The 21,290-nt window shown below is 35.2% G+C and overlaps 3 protein-coding genes and 1 long non-coding RNA gene across 4 annotated transcripts; 2 read left to right on the forward strand and 2 right to left on the reverse strand.

Annotated features, from left to right (window-relative positions):
- Positions 1-8,725: 8,725 nt before the first annotated feature.
- Positions 8,726-12,435, forward strand: LOC115721874 (putative disease resistance RPP13-like protein 1). Its single transcript, XM_030650967.2, has one exon. It carries the CDS (start codon positions 9,328-9,330, stop codon positions 12,298-12,300), a length of 2,973 nt encoding a protein of 990 aa, XP_030506827.1. The 5' UTR covers positions 8,726-9,327; the 3' UTR covers positions 12,301-12,435.
- Positions 12,436-12,597: 162 nt separating this feature from the next.
- On the reverse strand, positions 12,598-13,830 carry LOC133030840 (uncharacterized). The gene is made up of 2 exons (XR_009684375.1): positions 13,581-13,830; positions 12,598-12,943 (listed from the first exon to the last, which is right to left on the reverse strand). It is a non-coding gene; the product is annotated as an uncharacterized LOC133030840 (long non-coding RNA).
- Positions 13,831-16,867: 3,037 nt separating this feature from the next.
- On the forward strand, positions 16,868-20,615 carry LOC115723272 (oil body-associated protein 1A). Its single transcript, XM_030652714.2, has 3 exons — positions 16,868-17,146; positions 17,401-17,804; positions 17,964-20,615. The coding sequence occupies exons 1-3, from the start codon at positions 17,022-17,024 to the stop codon at positions 18,158-18,160; spliced, it is 726 nt and encodes a 241-aa protein (XP_030508574.1). The 5' UTR covers positions 16,868-17,021; the 3' UTR covers positions 18,161-20,615.
- Positions 18,529-20,453, reverse strand: LOC115723271 (pentatricopeptide repeat-containing protein At5g66520). Its single transcript, XM_030652713.2, has one exon. The coding sequence runs from the start codon at positions 20,451-20,453 to the stop codon at positions 18,570-18,572; it is 1,884 nt and encodes a 627-aa protein (XP_030508573.2). The 3' UTR covers positions 18,529-18,569.
- Positions 20,616-21,290: the final 675 nt, after the last annotated feature.

Consider the following 21,290-nt stretch of genomic DNA (forward strand, 5'->3'; position numbering starts at 1 on the left):
TACTACTACACTTGATTTGTATATCGAGGTGTTGAGATTATTTGAAACGCACTTTTTGTTTTATATTAGTGCAAGTGGGAGTTTTTTGGGTTTTATGCCCTAAATAAAACTCATTTCAATATAATCAGATTTACTTATTAATATAGGTCAGAAATAACATTTAATGTTGCATGGTTCACATGATTTATTTCATGATTATATGTACATAATGTATAAATTCATCTGAAACCCTTTTCACATACTTGATCTTGTTTATTGTGCTGTCAACACATTGGAAAGTAAACATGACTATGTGAATAAAGTTTCCTAGATTTATCAGACATAGGGTTTTACTGATATGATAATCTACAACAGAGTTTACTTGCATTTGGAGAAGTGCTATGTTCTTTCCAGAGCATTGGTTAAAGTAAAGCTCAGGTTGGATGCATGGAGCATGTATCGGAAGGGACCGATATTGAACTTTGACTTAGATTTATTAAACTTACCGTAATATCTATTCAAGTCAATATTTCCTAGTTGATCCTAGATCAAATGTTCTTAATCCTGTTATGATTAGGCTCAATCTTGAAAGGCTATTCGTGTTCTTTGATTTGTTAGTTAAGCCTACTTTTAGGTCAGGGTGATACATACATTTTGGGAACACGGTAGTGCAATTGAGTGGGAGCGCTAGCATAAACATGGAATCTATAGCTTCTATTTGGCGAATAGTAAGCAAAGGATTATCTCCTTCGAGCTTGACCAAACGAACATAAATGGTGGAGTACTCATTTCACATAAGCTTAAATATCATTTATACGGGGTCAAGTGTTTTAAGGATAAAATACATTGTCGGGTGTAACGGTAATTTAATCCCTTTACAGTGTAGATCATTCATATAGAGGATCATTGATCACATTAGGATTATAACAATGGATAACTAATGATGTGTCTATATGGTGGAACATATAGAGCATTCTATATACTGAGAGTGCAATTCTAAGTTCTATGCGTGAATTCAACGAAGAATTAATAAGTTAGTGAATTTTAGTGCTAAATTCTTGATCTACTTATTGGAAGCTCGGTTATATAGACCCATGGTCCCCCCACTAGTTGAGATAATATTGCTTGTAAGACTCATGTAATTGGTTTTAATTAATCAATTATAATTCTCAAATTAGATTATGTCTATTTGTGAATTTTTCACTAAGTAAGGGCGAAATTGTAAAGAAAGATTTTTAGGGGCATATTTGTTAATTATGATACTTTGTATGGTTCAATTAATAAATATGATAAATGACAATATTATTTAATAATTATTTATAGTTATTAAATAGTTAGAATTAGCATTTAAATGGTTGAATTAGAAAATTGGCGTTTTTGAGAAAATCAGATGCAGAAAAGATAAAACTGCAAAATTGCAAAAAGTGAGGCCCAAATCCACTTGTATAGGGCCAGCCACTTTTGTAGGAAATTTAAACTGTTTTTTTCATTATTTTAATGCCAAATAATTCAAACCTAACCCTAGTGGAATGCTATAAATAGATAGTAAAGGCTTCAGAAAATTTACACTTAAATTTCTACACTTCTGATTCAGAAAAAACTGAGCCTTCTCTCTCCCTATCTTTGGCTGACCATTCTCTTTCTCCTTCCCTCTTCAATTTCGAAAATCTTAGTGTGAGAGTAGTGCCCACACACAGCAAGTGATACCTCAATCATAGTGAGGATGATCGTGAAGAAAGACTTTCAGCAAGAAGGAGTTTCAGCATCAAAGATTCAGAGAAAGAGATCCAGGTTCAGATATTGATAATGCTCTGCTACAGAAAGGAATCAAGGGGTAGATATCTTAACGGAAGGAGTCATATTATTCCGCTGCACCCAATGTAAGGTTTCCTTAACTTTATAAGTGTTTATTTCATCGTTTTAGAAAGTTCATATTTAGGGTGTTAATAAACATACTTGTGAGTAGATCTAAGATCCTGGTAAAATAATTTCCAACATAGATATCTGAACGGAAGGAGTCATTTAATTCCGCTGCACCCAATGTAAGGTTTCTTTAACTTTATATGTGTTTATTTCATCGTTTTAGAAAGTTCATATTTAGGGTGTTAATCAACATACTTGTGAGTAGATCTAAGATCCTGGTAAAATAATTTCCAACAATCAAATTCACAAAACAATTTCAAAACTCAGCATGCTTTTCTAGCCAACACAACACAATTTTAGCAACTAAGAATCCCAATTTCACAATCTAAAACATACAAAAAGCAATATCTATTAAATATAAGCAAAACCATGACTACAACATCAAAATCAACTCAATTCTCACAAGCATGCAACTCAAGAACACAATTCATGGCTTCACATATATTTCCCCTTCACAATTACAACAACTAAATTCAAGATAAAAGTGGTAGAAACACTACCTCAAGTTCTTCCATAATCCAAGCACCAACAATTCAAAAATCTCAAGCTTGAATCAAGATCAATTTCTCAAAAACCAACAAATTAAAGGGATGAGTTTAGAGAAATAGAGAGGATTGGTTCCTGGGCTCAACAACTAGAAAAATAAGTCTTTTATATTTTCCAAAAATCGTATTTTTTGCAAATAATACAAATGGTTAAAAAGACCAAAATGCTTCTAGGGTCATATACCACATATACATGCATTCAAGGGCAATAAAGTCATTTTCATCGCATAAAATATTCAAATAAATTCAGATTATTCATATATCAATAACATGCCAATACAAAATCCTAAAAATGTATTTCGGACCAGAACCCGATTCGGCCCGACTTGTCAAAAAATACCTAAAAATGAACAAAACAACTATACTATATAATAATATAGTCCATAAGCACGTAATTAATTTACAGTTTTACCCTTATTGGGTCAAAATTACAAAAATGCCCCTGACTCACCAACGGGTCTTAACATGTCATTCATCACATTAATTCACATATAATAAATTATATAATAATATAATCTCAAATAATAAACATTCAACTAGTTAGGATTCGCTACTCCATTTCCTTAATCTTAAGATATTACAGCTATGATCACTGAAAGGACTTCTCAGGATGTTGATACCATGGCCGTAGAGCTAAACAAAGTCCAAGCCAAGAACAGAGTACAAGCCGAGATTGTAGAGATCAAAGTCCAGGCGAATTCTCAGATAGAGGATATAAAAAAGATATCATCCTAAGGAGTACCGCCAACAATCCTTTGAAGAGGCCGACAAGAAGTACAACACGATGTATGAAAATAAATACAATGAGTATGTGGACCGCGTCGACTAATGTGGCCAGGAAATATGTTAGAGGCTTGAAGCTCAAGTGAAGTATCTTACTAAAACATCCAACGATTTTACACAGGAAAAAGAGCTCATTGAGGCTCATTTGGAGACTAGGAACATGGACATCCAAAAAGGTGGCCTAGAGCTTTGACTTAAGAAGGTGGATGCGTTGCTCAAAGTGGCAAAGGGAGAGGTGCAGATGCTAAAGGAAGAGGTGAAGACGCAAAAAGATAAGGTGGGCTCCCTGGAACTGACCGTGGTGCATGAAAAGACTTATGGAAGAGTCACGTTGATGTTGAGAAGCGCCTGAGAAAGGAATTGGACTCGTGGGAAGCCATTGTTCTGAAGTCCTTTGAATCTGCCAAAGATTTAGCTAGGTTGGCTGCTACTTCTTATCAACGAATGAGGGATTTTATCAAGGCTGTTGAATAGGCAGAAGCTCTACGTCTTTATTCTGTGGAGATATCTTTTGTGGCCACTCTTCATAGGCTATCGAAAGTAGACCCTGCAGTCTTAAAGTTGCTTGGAAACGAAGAAGATGAGTACTTGGCTAAGGTACAGGCCATGGAGAGTGGCACCTACCTTGTGTCTCCTTCACTTGAGTTTGATGAAGAATCTGGGGAGGTTTACTCTGCTAAAGTTATAGAATTTTCTTCTGAGAAGGAGGCTCACACTTATCATGATCAACCTCCAAGTTAGTCCCAAGATCCAACTAAATCTTGATATCTTATCTCTAATTTCCTCTTTTCTTCTTCTTCTTTTGTTATGGGGGGATTTTTGTCCCCTTTTAATATTAGTGGAGACAACTTAAAAAATGCCTTAACCGCGAGGCTGTTTGTATTAGCTTAGACATATTCTCTTTTGCCTCTTTATGCTTAAATTAAAAATGTACCAGAGTTTTTTTTCTATAACTACAACAAATACCATAATAAAAAAATCACTATTAAAATGCTTAAATTGTACTAATTTGGAGCATGTTGTACTAGTACAACACATCGAATACACTATATGGTAGAGACCCCCTATCACATAAATGAAAATTCGGTGCAATGGTAAACTTAATTATTTTTTTTTCTTAAAGATGTGAAAGTTCGAATATTATCTTTCACATATTTATTTAATTTTTTATTTTTTTGGTTGATTTTAAAGTGTCAAAGATTCAAACATTGACCATATAGAGAGATAGATAGAACTCTTCCACTTTGCAAGAGATTTAATATATTAAAATAAGTTGCATAATTGTATTTAAAATTTTTCTCCAGCTCTTTGCAGGAAAAGAAAAAAATTACTATAAAAGCTCAAAAGACAATGTTCATGGTGGATACTAGAGGCTCCACTTCTTCCCAAGAAAAATAAAACCAAACAAATTAATTACACACGATTAATATAGAACACACAAATTTCTTTGTTTTAATATATTTAATCACACAAAATATAGTATTTATCCAATTATCAAAACTTGTAATAGTAGTAGTACGATTATGATTCAAAATTATACATAAAAATAACTTTATTTTCTTTTTTATCCAAATATACCTTCTATTTATTTTTCTTTAATTCTTTAAGCTAAAAAATAACTTATAGAAACTAAACCAATCATAATTAAAAGAGCTATCTCATGCTTTATTAATAATTTAGTATTTAACCGTCAATTAATTAAGGTCAACTTGTCCAATAATTTTTTTTTTAAGAAGTGTTATAAATCACTTTAAGAATTCATGATGTAGACATCAACGAACGACAAATGATAACCATTTGTCTAGCCAAAAGACATGCTTAGCCAAATAAGTTGCCCAAAAAATTTGAACAATATAAACTAGACAACAAAAAACCCACCAAGCTTCTACACAATTTTCAAAAACAAAATACCTACAAATTTTAAGATATATTATAAACATTATTTAGGGGAAATTTCAATTGGTCAACAAGAGGGCCATGGTATTGAAAAAATAGGAAAGGCCCATTAAACGAACACAAGAAACATCTACGAAAGATTAGGAATATATAATAAGAGAGTTTAAGGATATATCAAGATATGGAGGTGAGATACGTGAACATAACAAAGAGGGTAACCCAATGGACCAGTCAAAGAAATATCTAATTCGGATCGATTCGAGATAACTCCCATCTTATATCGTTCTAAGAAAGATACAACCTTGGACCAAAAGGCATCTATCCCGGTTCATTCCAGGACTAGCCTCTTGTCGATGTGAGATATGTTTTATCCTTTCCAAAACAAAGATAGATGTTATCGTAGTCTAAGTAAAATCAGTACAATATAAGTCGGGGATAAGTTGAGTAATCCAAAAGCAAGATAGATTTTTGATCAAGCTATGTCGAAAGAACAAATGTTTTGAGTATAATAACATTAATAACAAGTAAAACCTAAAACCAATGAATAACAATAAACAACACAAAACGATAAATGTCAAACAGAGCATTGAGTAGCTTATAGCACAGTCATACATGCAAAAGGAAATCATACTATAAGGAAAGAACTACAATTCATGTAGGGGATAAAGTTCTTTTACCAAAGAGGGAACATTCATTAAGAACAATGAAAGGAAGAACCCAGAAAGAAAACATTGTAACTATATTCATTTGATCAAAGGAGGAGTCAGTAAAACTTTACACAATTTTGGTAAAATGATTTTCTCAGCTCAACCAGACTAAGTACAACATATTCTATTTATATTCTAAAAATGGAATACAAGCTCTAATAGAAAAGTGCCAATTGGCCCTAATGTTGGTAAAGAGCATACCAACACTAACAAAAAATTACAATGCTAAAAACAATATAACAAACTCATTACAGCCACAAATTAAATGATTAACACTTATTTTTAATTAGCAAGAGTTGATTCCTTAACACCCCCCTTAAATGAGAGGGTGAGATCTTCACACTGAGTTTGGAGAATAAGTACTAAAATCTAGAGTGAGATAGACCTTTTGTCATACAATCTGGAATTTGATCTGCCAAAGGATTGTATCTAATTTCAAAGGTCTTGTTGAGAACTTTATCCTAAACATAGTGTATGTCCAACTCAATATATTTAGTGCGTGCATGATACATTGGATTTTAGGCAAGAATGCTAGCACTCATGTTGTCACACCCAGTAATTAGAGTTACAGACAAAGGACACTTAATTTCCTTGAGTAAGGATTCAGTCCAAGTTATTTCAGCACTCACATGAGCAAGATCTTTGTATTCGGATTCAGTGCTTGATCTAGAAACCATTGCTTGTTTCTTAGATGACCAAGACACTAATGTGTCACCAAGATAGACACAATAGCCCCTAACTGACCTTCTATCATCAACATTACTTGCCAATTTGCATCTGAAAAACCAGTAATGTTCAAACTGTCAATACAGAAAATATGGAGGCCTTGAGTGCTACTTCCCTTCAAATATCTTAGGATTCTTTTGGAAACATTCTAGTTGGTAGTAGTTGTTGCTTTAAGGAATTGTCTGAGAGAATTTACTACAAAAGTGATATCTGGTCGAGTGTGACACAAGTACTGCAGGGCTCCAATGAGGCTTCTATACACTGTTATATTTTCTATTTCTTTGCCATTAGAGATAGACAAAGACTTTCTAGTTGTGACTGGTGTTGGATTGGGTTTCAGATGAAGCATATGATGTTTCCTCAATAGATCCTCAATGTATTCAGTCTAAGTGAGATACATACATGTTTCATCTCGAAACACTTCAATGCCAAGGAAGAAGTGGAGAGCTCCAAGGTCTTTTAGAGTGAAGCACTTGTCTAGTTGCTGAACACATCTATTGAGATGAGTATTATTGTTGCATGTAACAATAATGTCATCCACATAAATCAGTACAAGGATGATAATATTGTTGTTGATGTAGAAAAATAGAGATGTATCTGCTTTAGAGTTTTGAAATTTCCATTCAAGAAGAGTATTCCTTAGTCTGTCAAACCAGGCTCTTGGAGCTTGCTTAAGCTCATATAGAGACTTGTGCAATTTGCATACATGGTCTGGTTTTTTTGGATCTATAAAGCCTTCAGGTTGACACATGTACACAACCTCCTCTAGATGGCCATTCAAGAAGGCATTGTTTATGTGAAGTTGTTTGATAATATTGTGGATGCTTTTACAACTGGCCTAAATGTTTCACCATAGTCCAGACCTGGCTTTTGATTAACCTTGGCAATAAGTCGAGCTTTAAACATTTGAAAGGATCCATCAAAATTCCTTTTCTCTGTATACCCATTTACAACCAATCAGGTTGTAATCTTTGGACCAAGTTACTAAGGTCCAGGTTTTGCTAGCTTTGAGAGATATTACTTTATCATCCATAGCTCTATTCAACCCTTTGTGTTTCGGTGCCTCTATAACACTACTTGGTTAAGTACAAACTGGCACCCATCTAGCTTGACTAACATAGGTTTTTTAGTTTGAAAATTCCAGCCCTTGCTTTGGTAATCATGGGATGCAAGGAAACAAGGTGACTGGTCTGTGACACTTGGAACTGTGTCATTATTGCAGTGATCGACAATGTCCTAGCTTAAGGATTCCTGGGATACATTTTGCTCAATAGTATAGGATGTCTCATATTTAGATTCAGGAAAACAATACCATGATCAAGGGTATTAAAATTGGAACAAGGTGAGTTTGAGTCAATAACTTGATGTGATGTGGGTACTGCTGGTGGAGTAGGAGTTGATGCAGCTTGAGATGGTACATGAATGGCATTATTTTGTGAGGTTGTATTGTACTGTTTAAAATGAACATTTGGAAACTGGGACCATGACTCATTTTGAATAACAAGATGCTTCTTAGGTGTACGAGTATTTGAAAAACTAGCTTGTAAAGGAAGTTCTCCTTCATCGAACACTACATTTCGAGAGATATAAATTTTACCTGTGGTGCTTAAACATTTATAGCCTTTGTAGGAGTCATTGTATCCTGAATTCACACACTTTAGTGAGTGAAACTTAAACTTGTGGTTTTTGTAAGGCCTTATGCAGGGGTAGCAAGTAGCTCCAAAAGTTTTAATTTGTTTGTAATCTGGTTTTCTACAGAAAAATGTTTCAAAAAGAGTTTTGTTATGAAGAATGGGAGTTGAAAGCCTAGTAATGAGGTACATAGGTTTGAAAGGCATCAAAACAATATTTGAAAGGCAAGTTAACCTGTGCAAGCAAGGTTAGACCCATTTCAACAATATATCTCTGTTTCCTTTTAGCTCTTCTATTTTAAGCTGAAGTGTGAGGAGATGAGTGTTGGAAGTGAATACCATTAGTTTTCACTAAGTTTTCAAATGCTTAGTACTCTCCACCCTAATCATATTTAATGCTTTTAATTCTAGTTTCAAAGTGGCTTTCAACAAAAACTTTAAATTCTATGAATGTATTAAGTGCATCATATCATGTATATATACTAAAGTCATCAATAAAGTGTATATAGAATTTGAAGTTTGCGTTAGATGAAATTGGGGCAAGTCCCCAGAAGTCTGTATGAATTAACTCAAGCACCAATGCTAAAAACAATGTAACAAACTCATTATAACCACAAACAGAAAATTACAATGCTAAAAACAATGTAACAAACTCATTATAACCACAAATTAAATGATTAACACCAATTACTAATTAGCAAGAGCTGATTCCTTAGCAGAGTCGTTCTCTTTTTGGTCAAACCAAACATCACCATCAACATGGGAATAGAATCATATATACTATTATATAATTGCGAAGCCAGCCACCAGAGCTATTCCCGCTGCTTCGTAGTTATTAATAATAATTTCACTGGCAATTAATAAGGTCAACTTAATTGTCCAATAATATTTGAGAAGCTTCATCTCAACTTGTAATTAAGATCGATCACATTTTGAATCATGTTATTAAGTGGAAGCATGGATGGTAGTGATAATTAAAAAAATATAATCGTTCTGTCATTATTATTTGGATCAATTTAGTCAACTCATGTAATTATGTCTTAACTAGCATTTAGTAAGTTGATCTTAATACGGCTGTTGCTCTATTAGGAACACAATTACAAGCATTGTTGTTCGATAGAACTAGCTAGTGATAATATGGCTTGTTGTGGCTGCGAAGAAATTGTCTCAACTATATTGAAACAATGCCTAAAACTAGTTTTGAAGATTTGTATAGAAGAGATTAACCAAAATCTGATTAAGCCCACTTGCAGATTCAGTGCAGTAACCATTAATCTGGAGGCTAGTCTTTTGGAGGTTGAAAGAAAGATCATTGCCGCAGAGAAAGTTCAGCTCCAATACATTTTTAAATACTTGGTGAATTCTTCAGAAAATGAATCTGCAGAGCACGTGTTGAAGAATTGGTTTCCAGAGCTGAAACGTTTCTACTACGACATGTATGATTTGGTGGATAAGTTGAGAACAGCCAAGCTCATGTCACAGATGGAGAGTGAAGCCGCTTCCAACAACAACGTCTGCTGCCTTAAATTTCACCGTCTCAGTCTGCATCGACAAATCATTTTAGCCATGAAAGGCCTAGGTGTGAATTCAGAGCAATTTATGGTGGATGCAGATAAATGGGCGTACGATCCGAACTCAGTTAAAGAATCCATTTGGCTTTTGAAGGAAATTCCATACTCATCGGAAGCTACGGATGTGATTGGTCGAGATTCAGACAAGCGTATTTTGATAAGTAAGCTGGAAAATAATGTTGACAATACAACAATTTCTATTTGGGGAATGGGTGGAGTGGGGAAGACCGCTCTTGCCCGTGATGTATATAAAGACGGCTATGTGACAAGCAAGTTTGATAAAATGATTTGGGTTTCTGCAACAAATAAATATGACTTGGGTCCAATAATGGCAGCCATTATGGAAGCTCTAGGACAACCTGCTGTATTTTTAGAAATAGAAAATTCAGTAGCTTCATTTATCGAGAAGGTAAAGAGAAAAAAATTGTTTCTTGTTTTAGATGATGTATGCCTACACTTAGAGGGCAGTGCTGGATTGAACCCGTGGCGGCGACTAATAAGTGCTTTTATGACCAGTAGTCCATCAAGTAGAATTTTGGTGACAACGCAAAATTACCAGGTGGCAAACATGTTTGGAGCTGACAGAATGATTCACCTTGAATTGTTGTCTGAAAATGATTGTTGGTCCATAATAAATTCGGTAGCCTCTCTTTCAGATGCGGAAATCAACAGCCAATCAGGAGACATTCGTTCAGAGTTAGAGCGCAAATGCAGCGGTTCGCCTCTTGTTGCAAGCATTTTGGCTAACAAATTGCTCGGCGAAACAACTACACAAGGTTGGGAGAGAGTTTTGCAAAGTGAAATAGGAACAAAAGCATTTGTTCCGTTTTTGCACAACTACTATCATTTGACTCGTACTCAACAGCTTTGTTTCTCTTACTGTTCAATTTTTCCAAAAAGCTACGAGATTGAAAGAGAAGATGTAGTGGAGTTGTGGATGTCACAAAGCTATTTCAGAGATATGGGTCCTGATGGATCAAGTGGTCTAAAGTGCTTCAATGATCTAGTAGATGCAAGTTTGTTTCAACATTGTTCAAGAGATTACGCTGGAAACATCATCAAGTGCAAGATGCATTTGTTGGTGTATGAGTTCGTACAATTTCTCATAGACCGTGAACATGTTGAGCGAAATGACACTTTGGTATTGGAAGCACTAGATCACACCTTACGTCCGACACCGTGGAAGAATGTAAAGACATTACGAACACTCTTTGTTGTGCCAACAATAGATCGGGTGAATTCTGCTCCGCCTCCTCTGAGATGTGATGTTTTGGTGAAGCTTACTTGTCTTAGGACATTAAACATGAGTCATTGCAACATTAAGAAACTACCAGACAAGATTGGAGACTTAGTGCATCTCCGATATCTAAATTTATCAGGTAATCCTTTGAAAAAATTACCTAATGGATTATGTTATTTGCTTAATTTGCAAACATTGCGACTGAAAGGATGCAAAAATCTTAAAATGCTACCAGAAAAGATAGGAAATTTGGCCTTAAACTTCTGTCATTTGTATATCGAAGGATGCCAGACATTGACGGCATTGCCCAAAGAGATTAGAAAATTAACATGCCTTCGGGTGCTGGATATGTTTGTTGTACCTTCCCCTGAGTATCTACAAAACTATGAGGCATTGATGCTTGAGGATTTGAACCAGTTACCAAGTATTCAAGGGAATTGTCATATATATTGGTGCGGAAATCTTGAAAATGTACCTGCTCCTAGATTAAGCGATATCAAGTTTGTCAGTGTGAAGTTGAATTTCGAAGACAGCGGCCAAAGAAGATATGAGGACCATGCCGACGAAGACATACTCAATACTCTGCAGCCACATGTAGGATTGATGTCTCTAGAGATCAGAGGATCTAGAGGCTTACAATACCCGAATTGGATAAACTCGCTGAATTGTTTGAGAAGTATTGTACTATGTGGTTGCCGAAATTGGCCTACATTGCCTGCATTGGGAAATTTACCATCACTTGTGTCACTTCGAATAGAAAACATGAGTAGAGTGGCAAATGTGAATCTTCAGTTCTTGGGAACAGAGTATAATAGTAGAGGAGAGAGATCAATATCATTTCCAAAGTTAAAAGAACTACATTTTGCTTCCTTGCCTAGTTGGGGAACGTGGGAAACACCCAATAACAGGGACAGAGTAGTGATGCCTTGCCTTGCTTCTTTGCAACTTTCAGATTGTGTCAACCTTGGTGAACTACCAGACTTCCTCCAAAGAATGACACAACTGCAGCATTTAACCATCAATAATTGTACAATTGTCAGCCAACGTTGCATTGCAGGCCCAAGAGTGGATTGGCATAAGATTTCTCATGTCCCAAATATCCAAATCGATGGACAAACACCAAATCTGTGTGGGAATGATCCCATAGGTAGACCACAAAGACCACCAAGGTCACATCGATTGGTGGATATTTATCATCCAATTTTCATTTTTATTTCTTTTCTACTTTTTATTTTTGTTTTTGTATCTTCGCAAAGTAGACAAATAATGTTGTTGTTATCTAATTTATTTAGATTATAGGTAAGGGTTGGGTGAAATGAAGTCGGCATACTAGTACTACCTATAGAAGTAGTGCAACTTCTATCTAGGGTATATATTATATGTATTGTTATTTAGCAAAACCTTATGTTAAAGCTAAGACGAATTGCCTACTTATGTCTTCTGTCTTGTTTTTCTAAAACCCAAGTAGAGAGACTCATAATTATACAGTAATTAGTTTCGATAACTTGATGTCATGTTGCCAAAGATTTCATTACCAGAGTATAAATTGTCATTCTAAAAATAAAAAAATAAAAAAAAATTAAAAAAAAAAGAAGCTTGTATAAAAGTCCACTTAATATTAGTATTTGTTATATTGTTTCACAACAAGAGTGAGATTTTTCCCAGTGTGTTTTTTAACTGAAAAAAGTGCCCAAAACTTGTTGTTATATTAAGTCAAAGAAAGATCACTATTATGACGACATGATGCATTGGGAAAATTAAGTAGGCCAAAAATTAAAAAAAAATAAATAAAAATAAGCTTATCAAGATCATAAGTTGAAGCTGAGTATAGGGCAATAGCTAATGCTGAGTGAAGTGATATGGTTGTTGTCTATCTTAAAGGAGCTCCGTATTGAGCGTGAAAAAATTGCACTGTGATAACAAGGCTACAAGGGAACAATCTCTGCAATCACAGCCAAACACAAAGACAAACAACACCAAAGAGTTTAAGAGAAAGAACAATAGATCAAACACAATGAAAATAAAAAAATAAAGCTATGATAAAATGAGACAAGAGTTACTTGGTTCAAATAATGTGATTGTTACTACTCTAGGGCTTTTCTTTTATGCAGTCTAATACCACATGTATTCCTTCTTTATAATTTATACCATGCATCTTGTTATTCTAAATTCTACACAAGGTGATGTGCCATCCATTTGGATGACTCGTGGAGAGAATCTAGGAACCTGGACGGACAATTCTACTCGTAATGAGTCGTGCAGGGAGATTTGATACTTAAAGTCATAACAGAAGCTGAAACATCCGACCATCTTCCATCATGCATGCATCTCGCATACACCGACTAGTGGATGCGAGCTGATAATTTTAGAAGATATGTCTCGTATAGTCTCTAGCTTGTGAGTCACAGATATATCCCTAAATTCATGGGATAGTTTCTAGCTTTCTCTCCATATGTATACATATAAAATCCAAATTAGGTGTGCAACAGAAGCATTTAATAGATTATCATTGTACACCTTAGGATCTCCATATGTACATATATTAAATCTGAAATACAAAGATGAAAGAGATTATTTACCTCTTGAAGCATATAAGGGTATCCTTGAATCTTTTTCGTAAGTTGTATCCTATAATGGTGATGATAAATTTACACCTTGATCTTCCTTATCTTCCACCATACACAAGGATCAGTGTGGGCTAATTAGGATAAAAAATAATGAGTTCTTAGGTCTTTTCTCGGCGCATGAGCAAGAACTCTCTCAAAGTGAATAATGAAATGATTACATTAACCCCTTTCCAGTTTCCTAAATTATACATATATATATAGATTTAAGATATACCGAATAATTTAAACTAATAAAATAATAATAAAAGTTCACTTAAATAAGATATTTATTATTTTAAATATTAAAATAATAATATTTAAATATTTTAATAAATATTTGTAAAAAATTCTGTTATAGAAATTTATTAGAAGTCAAATATTTTATTTAAACTAAATATTTTATAATCAATTGAGAGAATTTCTCAACCACTTAGAAAGAATATCTCAACTACTTTACGATAACATATCACCCATATAAAAAATATATAACAACTTTATCAACTATATCAAACTCAAATAAATATTTATTTTTTAAATTAATTAATTAATGTAAAAATAAATCTAGTGGGGCCCACAATTAGTGATAGGCGCCTATCACTGTTATTACACCATGATTGGCCCCACTTGTAACATTTATTACAAGTTGGTGTTTGTGTTATGGTTTATGCTCTGAAAAGCCTGTAAAAGCATTTATGATTATTAATAAAGAGTTGAACATTTTGATATATGCATGAATGTTAAATTATTAATATTTATTATTGAATAATTTATATAAATATTAAAAAATTTCTTATTCATACATGAGGCTGTGACTTGTAGCTGTACAGAGAACTAAGATCACTAAAGTATGAATAAAATTGTTAACAATATATTAAAGTTATAAAATCTTTAATCAATGGTTGCTAGTATGATTCACTGATGTTCGTTCCTCGGTACAAGTAATCTCGGTTCAGACTACTAATGTAGTATGACATATAAGTGAAGGTGTTGTATATAATAAATGTTATATATGACAATGATCGATATGAATAAAGTTAACTTTATCAAACATGTCATTTACTATAAAGACATAATTCATATCATAACGATGATAAATAGTAGATCGACCTCAATCCTTAGTAATCATGAAATCATGTTCATGTTATTAGTCTCTTTGATTCGATCGTTAAAGTCTCTCAGAGAGAATGATTCTTACAACTTCTATTTCGGGAATCTAATAATGTGGATGGCTAAAAACATGATCTACAATTATTTATTTTTTTAATACTAATCTTTAAACAATTCCTCGGCAACAGCGCCAAAAACTTATTACGATAATTATGGTTACTACGCAAGTATATGCAATCAAGTAGTATCTCACGCAAGTGAGGTCGAACCACAGGAAATCGGACTAAGTACTACTAAATTATACTTATGATTCCATCTGGTAAAACAATACTTTTTGTGAATAAAATAGAACAATTCAAAAAATTAAAAGAAGAAATGAAGATTAATCAAGATGAGAGAGTAGGGAGGTGAATCCTGTTGTTAAGTTACCAATGTTAATACCTAATTGCTATCCTTTTCTCAATGTGAATGACAGATTATGAATTAACCTAACTCTTTTCAGATCTTTTAGGTTCTAAATCTCATGTTCTCTAATTAACTTCTTAATTAAATCAACATGAAATCAGCATTAAGTAATAATCTAATTGTCACTAAGGCTATGTAAATACTTTCGTTTCACATCAAAACCTAGACTATCCAATTTTAGCATTCTCAATTCTCACTTTTCAGATTTCGAATTGAGACCATTAAACATGTAAAAGGTGATCAATCTTGCACATGGAATTAAACACAAATATAGATAGTATTCACAATCAAGATGGAGGAATGGCAATTATTTATTAACTAGGCATAAACTTAAACAACATTCATCATCCTCCCTTAATGGAAATTTAGCTCATAAAAACAATAATAACATCCATGATTAAATCTGAAACAAACTAAACATAAAAGAAAGAAATAAAGAAAGAAAGAAACTAGAAGGTCATATCGCTCCGGGTCTTCAAGATAGCTTCCTCTCCACTTTCATCCACTATTTAGGTCTATTTCTGCTTAGTTTGACCTTCTGAGTCGTATTCCTTATATAGGGATGAAAGGTGTGCGTCCGATTGAGAAAAAAAATCAAAATTAGGTCAAAAACACGATTTCCGTACCTAGTCGCAACTAGCCTTTAAGCTGGTCGCGACTATAGGCAAACCTTGAAAATCCAAGGTTCTGCCAAAATCTCGAAATCGCGACCAGAGTCGCGACCACAGAAAAGGGTCGCGACCTGGCTCATTGGTGGTCGCGACTACTGATGCCTCTCGAGCAGATTTTTCCAATTTTTCGCCAGTTTGTCCCGTCTTTTCACCATTTGACTGAATTTGAACTTTGACACCCCGGAAACCTGAAACAATGAAAAATCAAGCGTAACACCGCTCCAAAAGATACCAACAGACCAAAAAATACTTACTTTTCAGACCCGAAACATAGGCTAAATATAACCTAACAACCTCAATTCTCACTTAAAGAAAACAAATTGAGCTAGATGTTGATTATGTACAAGAAAAGATGCTGGAAATTTTTTTGAAAATCAAATACATTCGTTCAAGTGACCAAATTGTAGATTGTTTGATCAAAAATCTATCTTTTGCTCAATTTCATTTTCTTGTAACCAAACTTGATATGCTCCAAACCCCCTTAGTTTGAGAGGTGATGTGAAGAAAATAAATATACAAGAGGTACATTTTAGTCATTTATACAACACTCCAAAGAGGACAATTTATAATTTTGTAATGATGGCGAGTACAATACCATTAGGATATTATGATTTATGATTTTTTACCCCGATTTGTTATAGATTGTATATGTGTACAAAGTCTAAAATATTCCTGCAGAACAAGCTGAGTAATTATTCATCTAATATAGTGTGCTTTTTCCCATTATAAACTCATAAGCAACTTCCATATTTAATTAGTTTATCGAATTATCGTTGTTTGATTTGAGTAATCGTAATCTTTTACTTGAGTACTACTCGTATCAGTCGCCGCAGCTGCTGCCACCACAATCCGACAACACATGCACAATTCTAATTCTATGAATATTTTGTCACTATACTTTTTACTCTTATTATATCCGACCAAAGAAACAAAGAAAAAAGTGTCTATGTACTGACGGATGGTTTCTATCTAAAAGAGCAGGTAGCTAGCCACGTGACAGGTGCATTGATCGACGTCTTCTCTTCTATGTCTACTTCCACGCGTACCCTTGCATGCAACACTATCATCATAGTCTATGCTTCTTCATAAGGCCAAACACTACTTAACAGTTTCATCTCATCACAAATATATTATCAGGTATATAGGTATATTACTAATAATTTGATCGAATATGTCCTGCCCCCACCCAGTTGTTGCCGGAGAGCCCACTCAGACCTGTACTGCCCTCCTCGAAACTGCCACTGCCGCCATCCAGGGTTTCGGCCCCATCAATCAAATTCACCAGCACCTCTGCGCGTAAGTATACATGTATATATTTATTAATGGAGAATACTACTTCAGTACAACCTCTACTGTGATGTGTTTTAAAACATATTATTTAAGATTCTTAGAAAATGATTTCTTGGCGATTCAGTTTTTAAGTTTTTTCGCTTTTGATTTTTTTTTTAAAAAATAATTTTAACTTTATAAATACTATACATGCATGGATGTACTTACCTTTCTCCCAAATTGGTAAGAATTAAAATTGATTAAATTATTTATATCTATAGATTCCACTACTATGGCGATGACATGACAAGACAAGTAGAGGCGCACCACTTTTGCGCACACCAAAACGAAGAGATGCGGCAGTGCCTGATCTACGACAGCCCTGCCGCGGACGCTCGGCTTATTGGTGTGGAGTACCTTGTGTCGGAGAATCTGTTCATGACGCTGCCAGACGAGGAGAAGCCATTGTGGCACTCCCACGAGTATGAGGTGAAGAGCGGGATCCTGTTCATGCCAGGGATCCCTGGCCCCATCCAGCGCAAGGACTTGGAAAAGGTTGCCAAGACTTATGGCAAGACTTACCATTTTTGGCAGGTCGACCGGGGTGATGCTCTTCCTCTTGGCCTCCCTCAACTCATGATGTCCTTCACCGAAGATGGCCAGCTTCATGATCACCTTGCCAAAGGTACTTTGTTATATATAATTATGTTTACTACACACTAATTATATTAATTCAATGATGTATAATGTTGTGTGTTTTATGACTAACCAAATAGAAATTGTAGTACTTTTTGTTTTTACAAGAAAATCATGATGCTTATGATAAATAACAACGTGATATCAGATGTTCAAAAACGTTTCGGAGTTAACTATGAGGAGGAGAGAGAGAAGAGGGCTTACATGAAAGGACCTGATCATGGGATACATCCAAAAGCAAATGGAGGAGGAAAAGGCCTGAAGACTGTTCTCAGAGAGACCGACTGTGGGCCTGCTCCAGGTCCACATGTCCATAATACGACTGTTCCTAGGGTCTTCGTTTGAGTCTCCTGTCTCTGGTTACCTGTTACTACATATTATACATCTTCATGAAGTACTTATTATATGTATTTTGGACATATTAATGTGTGTAGTGAATACAATTTATACATATATATGTATATTAATATGATGTCTTTGTTATGTAAAGCTCTTTCTGGATGAATCCAAGATTTTCTAGTATACTTGGTTTTGGTTCAATAAATCCTTTAATCATCTGTCGATAGTTTTGCCTCTTCCTGGTCCTGATAACAGAACAATCAGTACCTTTTAGACCTTTTAGTAATGGTTGTGAGTTGTGACGAATTCATCATGCTGATTATGAACATTTTACAAAGAATGAAAGTGTAAGGGCAATACCCAAAACGTTAGGGTGTAATAAAAAGAATGTATTAGAGTTTTCCCAAAGTCTGATCTACCAAAAATCACCACAAGAACAAGTTCCATCTTTAAAATGGTGAAATCTGCTCCCATCTCTCACTATGATCTCTCTTTCAAACACTTTTGAGATAAACTTGGTTACCTCATGACAATCCTCACAAACTCTTAAATTTTTTACAACTCGTATGCATTCCCCATCCGGAATTACTAACAATCCAAAAGCAATCGCTAGCCTCTCACTGTGTTCTTTGATCACAATCTCTTTCTCTTCATCTCCAATGTCATGCAGCACAGAAGAAATGTTTGGTGAGTAACCGGCTTCTGCAATTCGTGTACCTATTGTTTCAAGCATTTTATGAATTTCCATAAAACGGTCATGTTCTCTATCACCGGCAACAAACTTGTGAACTCTCCCATGTGCTTCTATCAAGCTCCAACCAGTAGTTTTATTAGTGTTTCTCTCAATCATCAATCTCCTAACTCTAATAACCTCTTCCCATTTGTTTGACTTGGCATATATTGTAGACAACTGCACATAATGCCCACTGTGGCTTGGATCCAATTTGATTAACTTATGACCAATCTCTTCACCCAGCTCTGCATATCCATAAATCTTGCAAGCACCAAGCAATGTTGCCCACAATACAGGGTCTGGTGTCACTTGCATCTTGTCAATCAATTCAACAGCTTCATTTACGAAACCAGCTCGACCCAAGAGATCAACCATGCATCCATAATGCTCCATCTCTGGTTCAATCCCATAATCCTGGGTCATTAACTTAAAATAATGCCTTCCCTCCTTCACCAAACCAGCTCTGCTGCAGGCACTCAAAACCCCAATGAAAGTAACAGTGGCTGGAGCGAAACCTTCATTTATGAAGATTTCGAAGAGAGCAATAGCTTCTTTGGCAAGTCCATGCGTTGCCAAACCACAGATCATAACATTCCACGTCCAAATATCTTTCTGGGGCATGTTGTTAAACAAAAGTTTAGACTGCTCAATGCATCCACACTTTGCATACATGTCAATTAACGATGTCCCAAGGGGAGTAGTCATAGGAAATTTCAACGATTTGGCAACCGAATGAACTAATTTCCCATATTCAAGCAAACCTAATTGAGCTGCCGCTGAGAGAACCGACACTAACATGGCCTCATTTATCCTCAATCTTTTTTCCATTACGTCTCTAAAAAGCTTCAATGCTTGCTCTAGAAGCCCACTTTGTACATAACCCGTTATTATGGTGCTCCAAGAGATAACATCTCTTTCAGGCATTTCATCGAACACTTCCTCCGCGAGATCAATTTTTCCATCTCTCACAAAACACGCCAGCATTGTATTCCAAGTAACCAAATCTCGGTTACTCAAGCTCTCCTCAAACACCTTTTTCGAACACTCTAATCTAGAGCAAGCAGAATAGAAGTTGATCAAAGCATTTCGAATGAACAAATCATCAGCAAGACCGTATTTCACAACGTGAGCATGAACTTGGGCTCCTTCCTCCATACCCAAAGCCTTGCTACAAGCTTGGAACAAAAATGTAAAAGTATGGTTATTGGGTTTGGCATGTTTTCGCAACATGGAGGAGTACAAAACAATAGAGTGACTGGGAGAATCGCTCTTGGCAAAGCAACGTATCAAGTTATTGGTGGCGAAGACAGAAGGGTACTTGAAATTTTGGTAAATGGAGAGAGAATATCGAAGTGGGGGAGAAGGGGAAAGAGCGAGAGAAAGAAGGAGATGAGCCATGAGGTTGGCATGGCCGACGAGGCCAGAAACGATGATGCGCGCATGGGATTGCTTGGTTCGGTTGACAGATGGAAATATAGGGGTTGGAGTTGAAGGAGAAGAATGACATATTATTAGGTTGGATGAAAGAGAGAGGACAGGTTTTGGGTTCGGTTTATAAGAAAACATACAGAAAATCGCATGGTCTAACCCTGGTGTGGTATTGGTAAGACACTCTCGTTCCTGAGTTCAACGTATCAAGTCTTGTGGTTGAGCATTCTTCCATGACCACCAGAGTACGAGCAGCAAAAGGGTCCAATTTAAATTAAAAAAGATAAAGCGTGTGGGGGCAATTTTTCACACAAACATTTCAAATTTAATAGTTGCGAGCCTCTCTCCCAGATAGTGCCCAGATCGTTACACATTTCGTACAGGTCAAAATTTGGTTACCTTAGGACCATTGTAGTTACAACTGCCGTTCACTAGAGCCTCGATCGCCGACTTCCCTGTCATCATGTCATCAACTTCCTTAGACCTTTTGGCACTGGTCAAATGTCAGCCCTCATACATGATCTTACGACTTTGTGGAGACCTGTATTTTCAGTAAACAGTTGCCCAGCCCTGGTTACTGTGACCCCCTTTGGGAGCAGGCACTCCTTCTTCGTCTTTGATTGTAAAAGGATAAATGCCCATTTAGTGCCTTGTGTTTTGTTAAAATATGCACTTAGTACTCTATATTTGAATAATGATCAATTAGTACTCTCTCTTTGCAAAAACTACTCATTTTTAAACCCTGAGTGCATTTAAGATTTTAATATTCCTAAACTATCCTCATTTTAATTGTTGATTGTGAAAACTTATCAACTAAATTATAGCCGAAAAATTGAAACTTGAATGCAAGACTTAAGATTAAGATGAAGATCTAAAAATATGAAAAAAAAAAAAAAAAGTGCAGAATAACTATGGAGAAAGATAGAAGTACATATTTTTTTTAGGTCAAGTATTACAATGATTTTTCAACCCTTA

This window comes from Cannabis sativa, chromosome 9, assembly GCF_029168945.1.
Source record: "Cannabis sativa cultivar Pink pepper isolate KNU-18-1 chromosome 9, ASM2916894v1, whole genome shotgun sequence".
NCBI lineage: Eukaryota > Viridiplantae > Streptophyta > Magnoliopsida > Rosales > Cannabaceae > Cannabis > Cannabis sativa.

Bases quoted from the DNA above. Each gene is read 5' to 3' on its own strand.
- LOC115721874 (XM_030650967.2), top strand. From the start codon at position 9,328: ATGGCTTGTTGTGGCTGCGAAGAAATTGTCTCAACTATATTGAAACAA.
- LOC115723272 (XM_030652714.2), top strand. From the start codon at position 17,022: ATGTCCTGCCCCCACCCAGTTGTTGCCGGAGAGCCCACTCAGACCTGT. The intron at 17,147-17,400 runs GTAAGTATACAT...TTATATCTATAG, and splicing joins ATTCACCAGCACCTCTGCGC to ATTCCACTACTATGGCGATG. The intron at 17,805-17,963 runs GTACTTTGTTAT...ACGTGATATCAG, and splicing joins TCATGATCACCTTGCCAAAG to ATGTTCAAAAACGTTTCGGA.
- LOC115723271 (XM_030652713.2), bottom strand. From the start codon at position 20,453: ATGTTTTCTTATAAACCGAACCCAAAACCTGTCCTCTCTCTTTCATCC.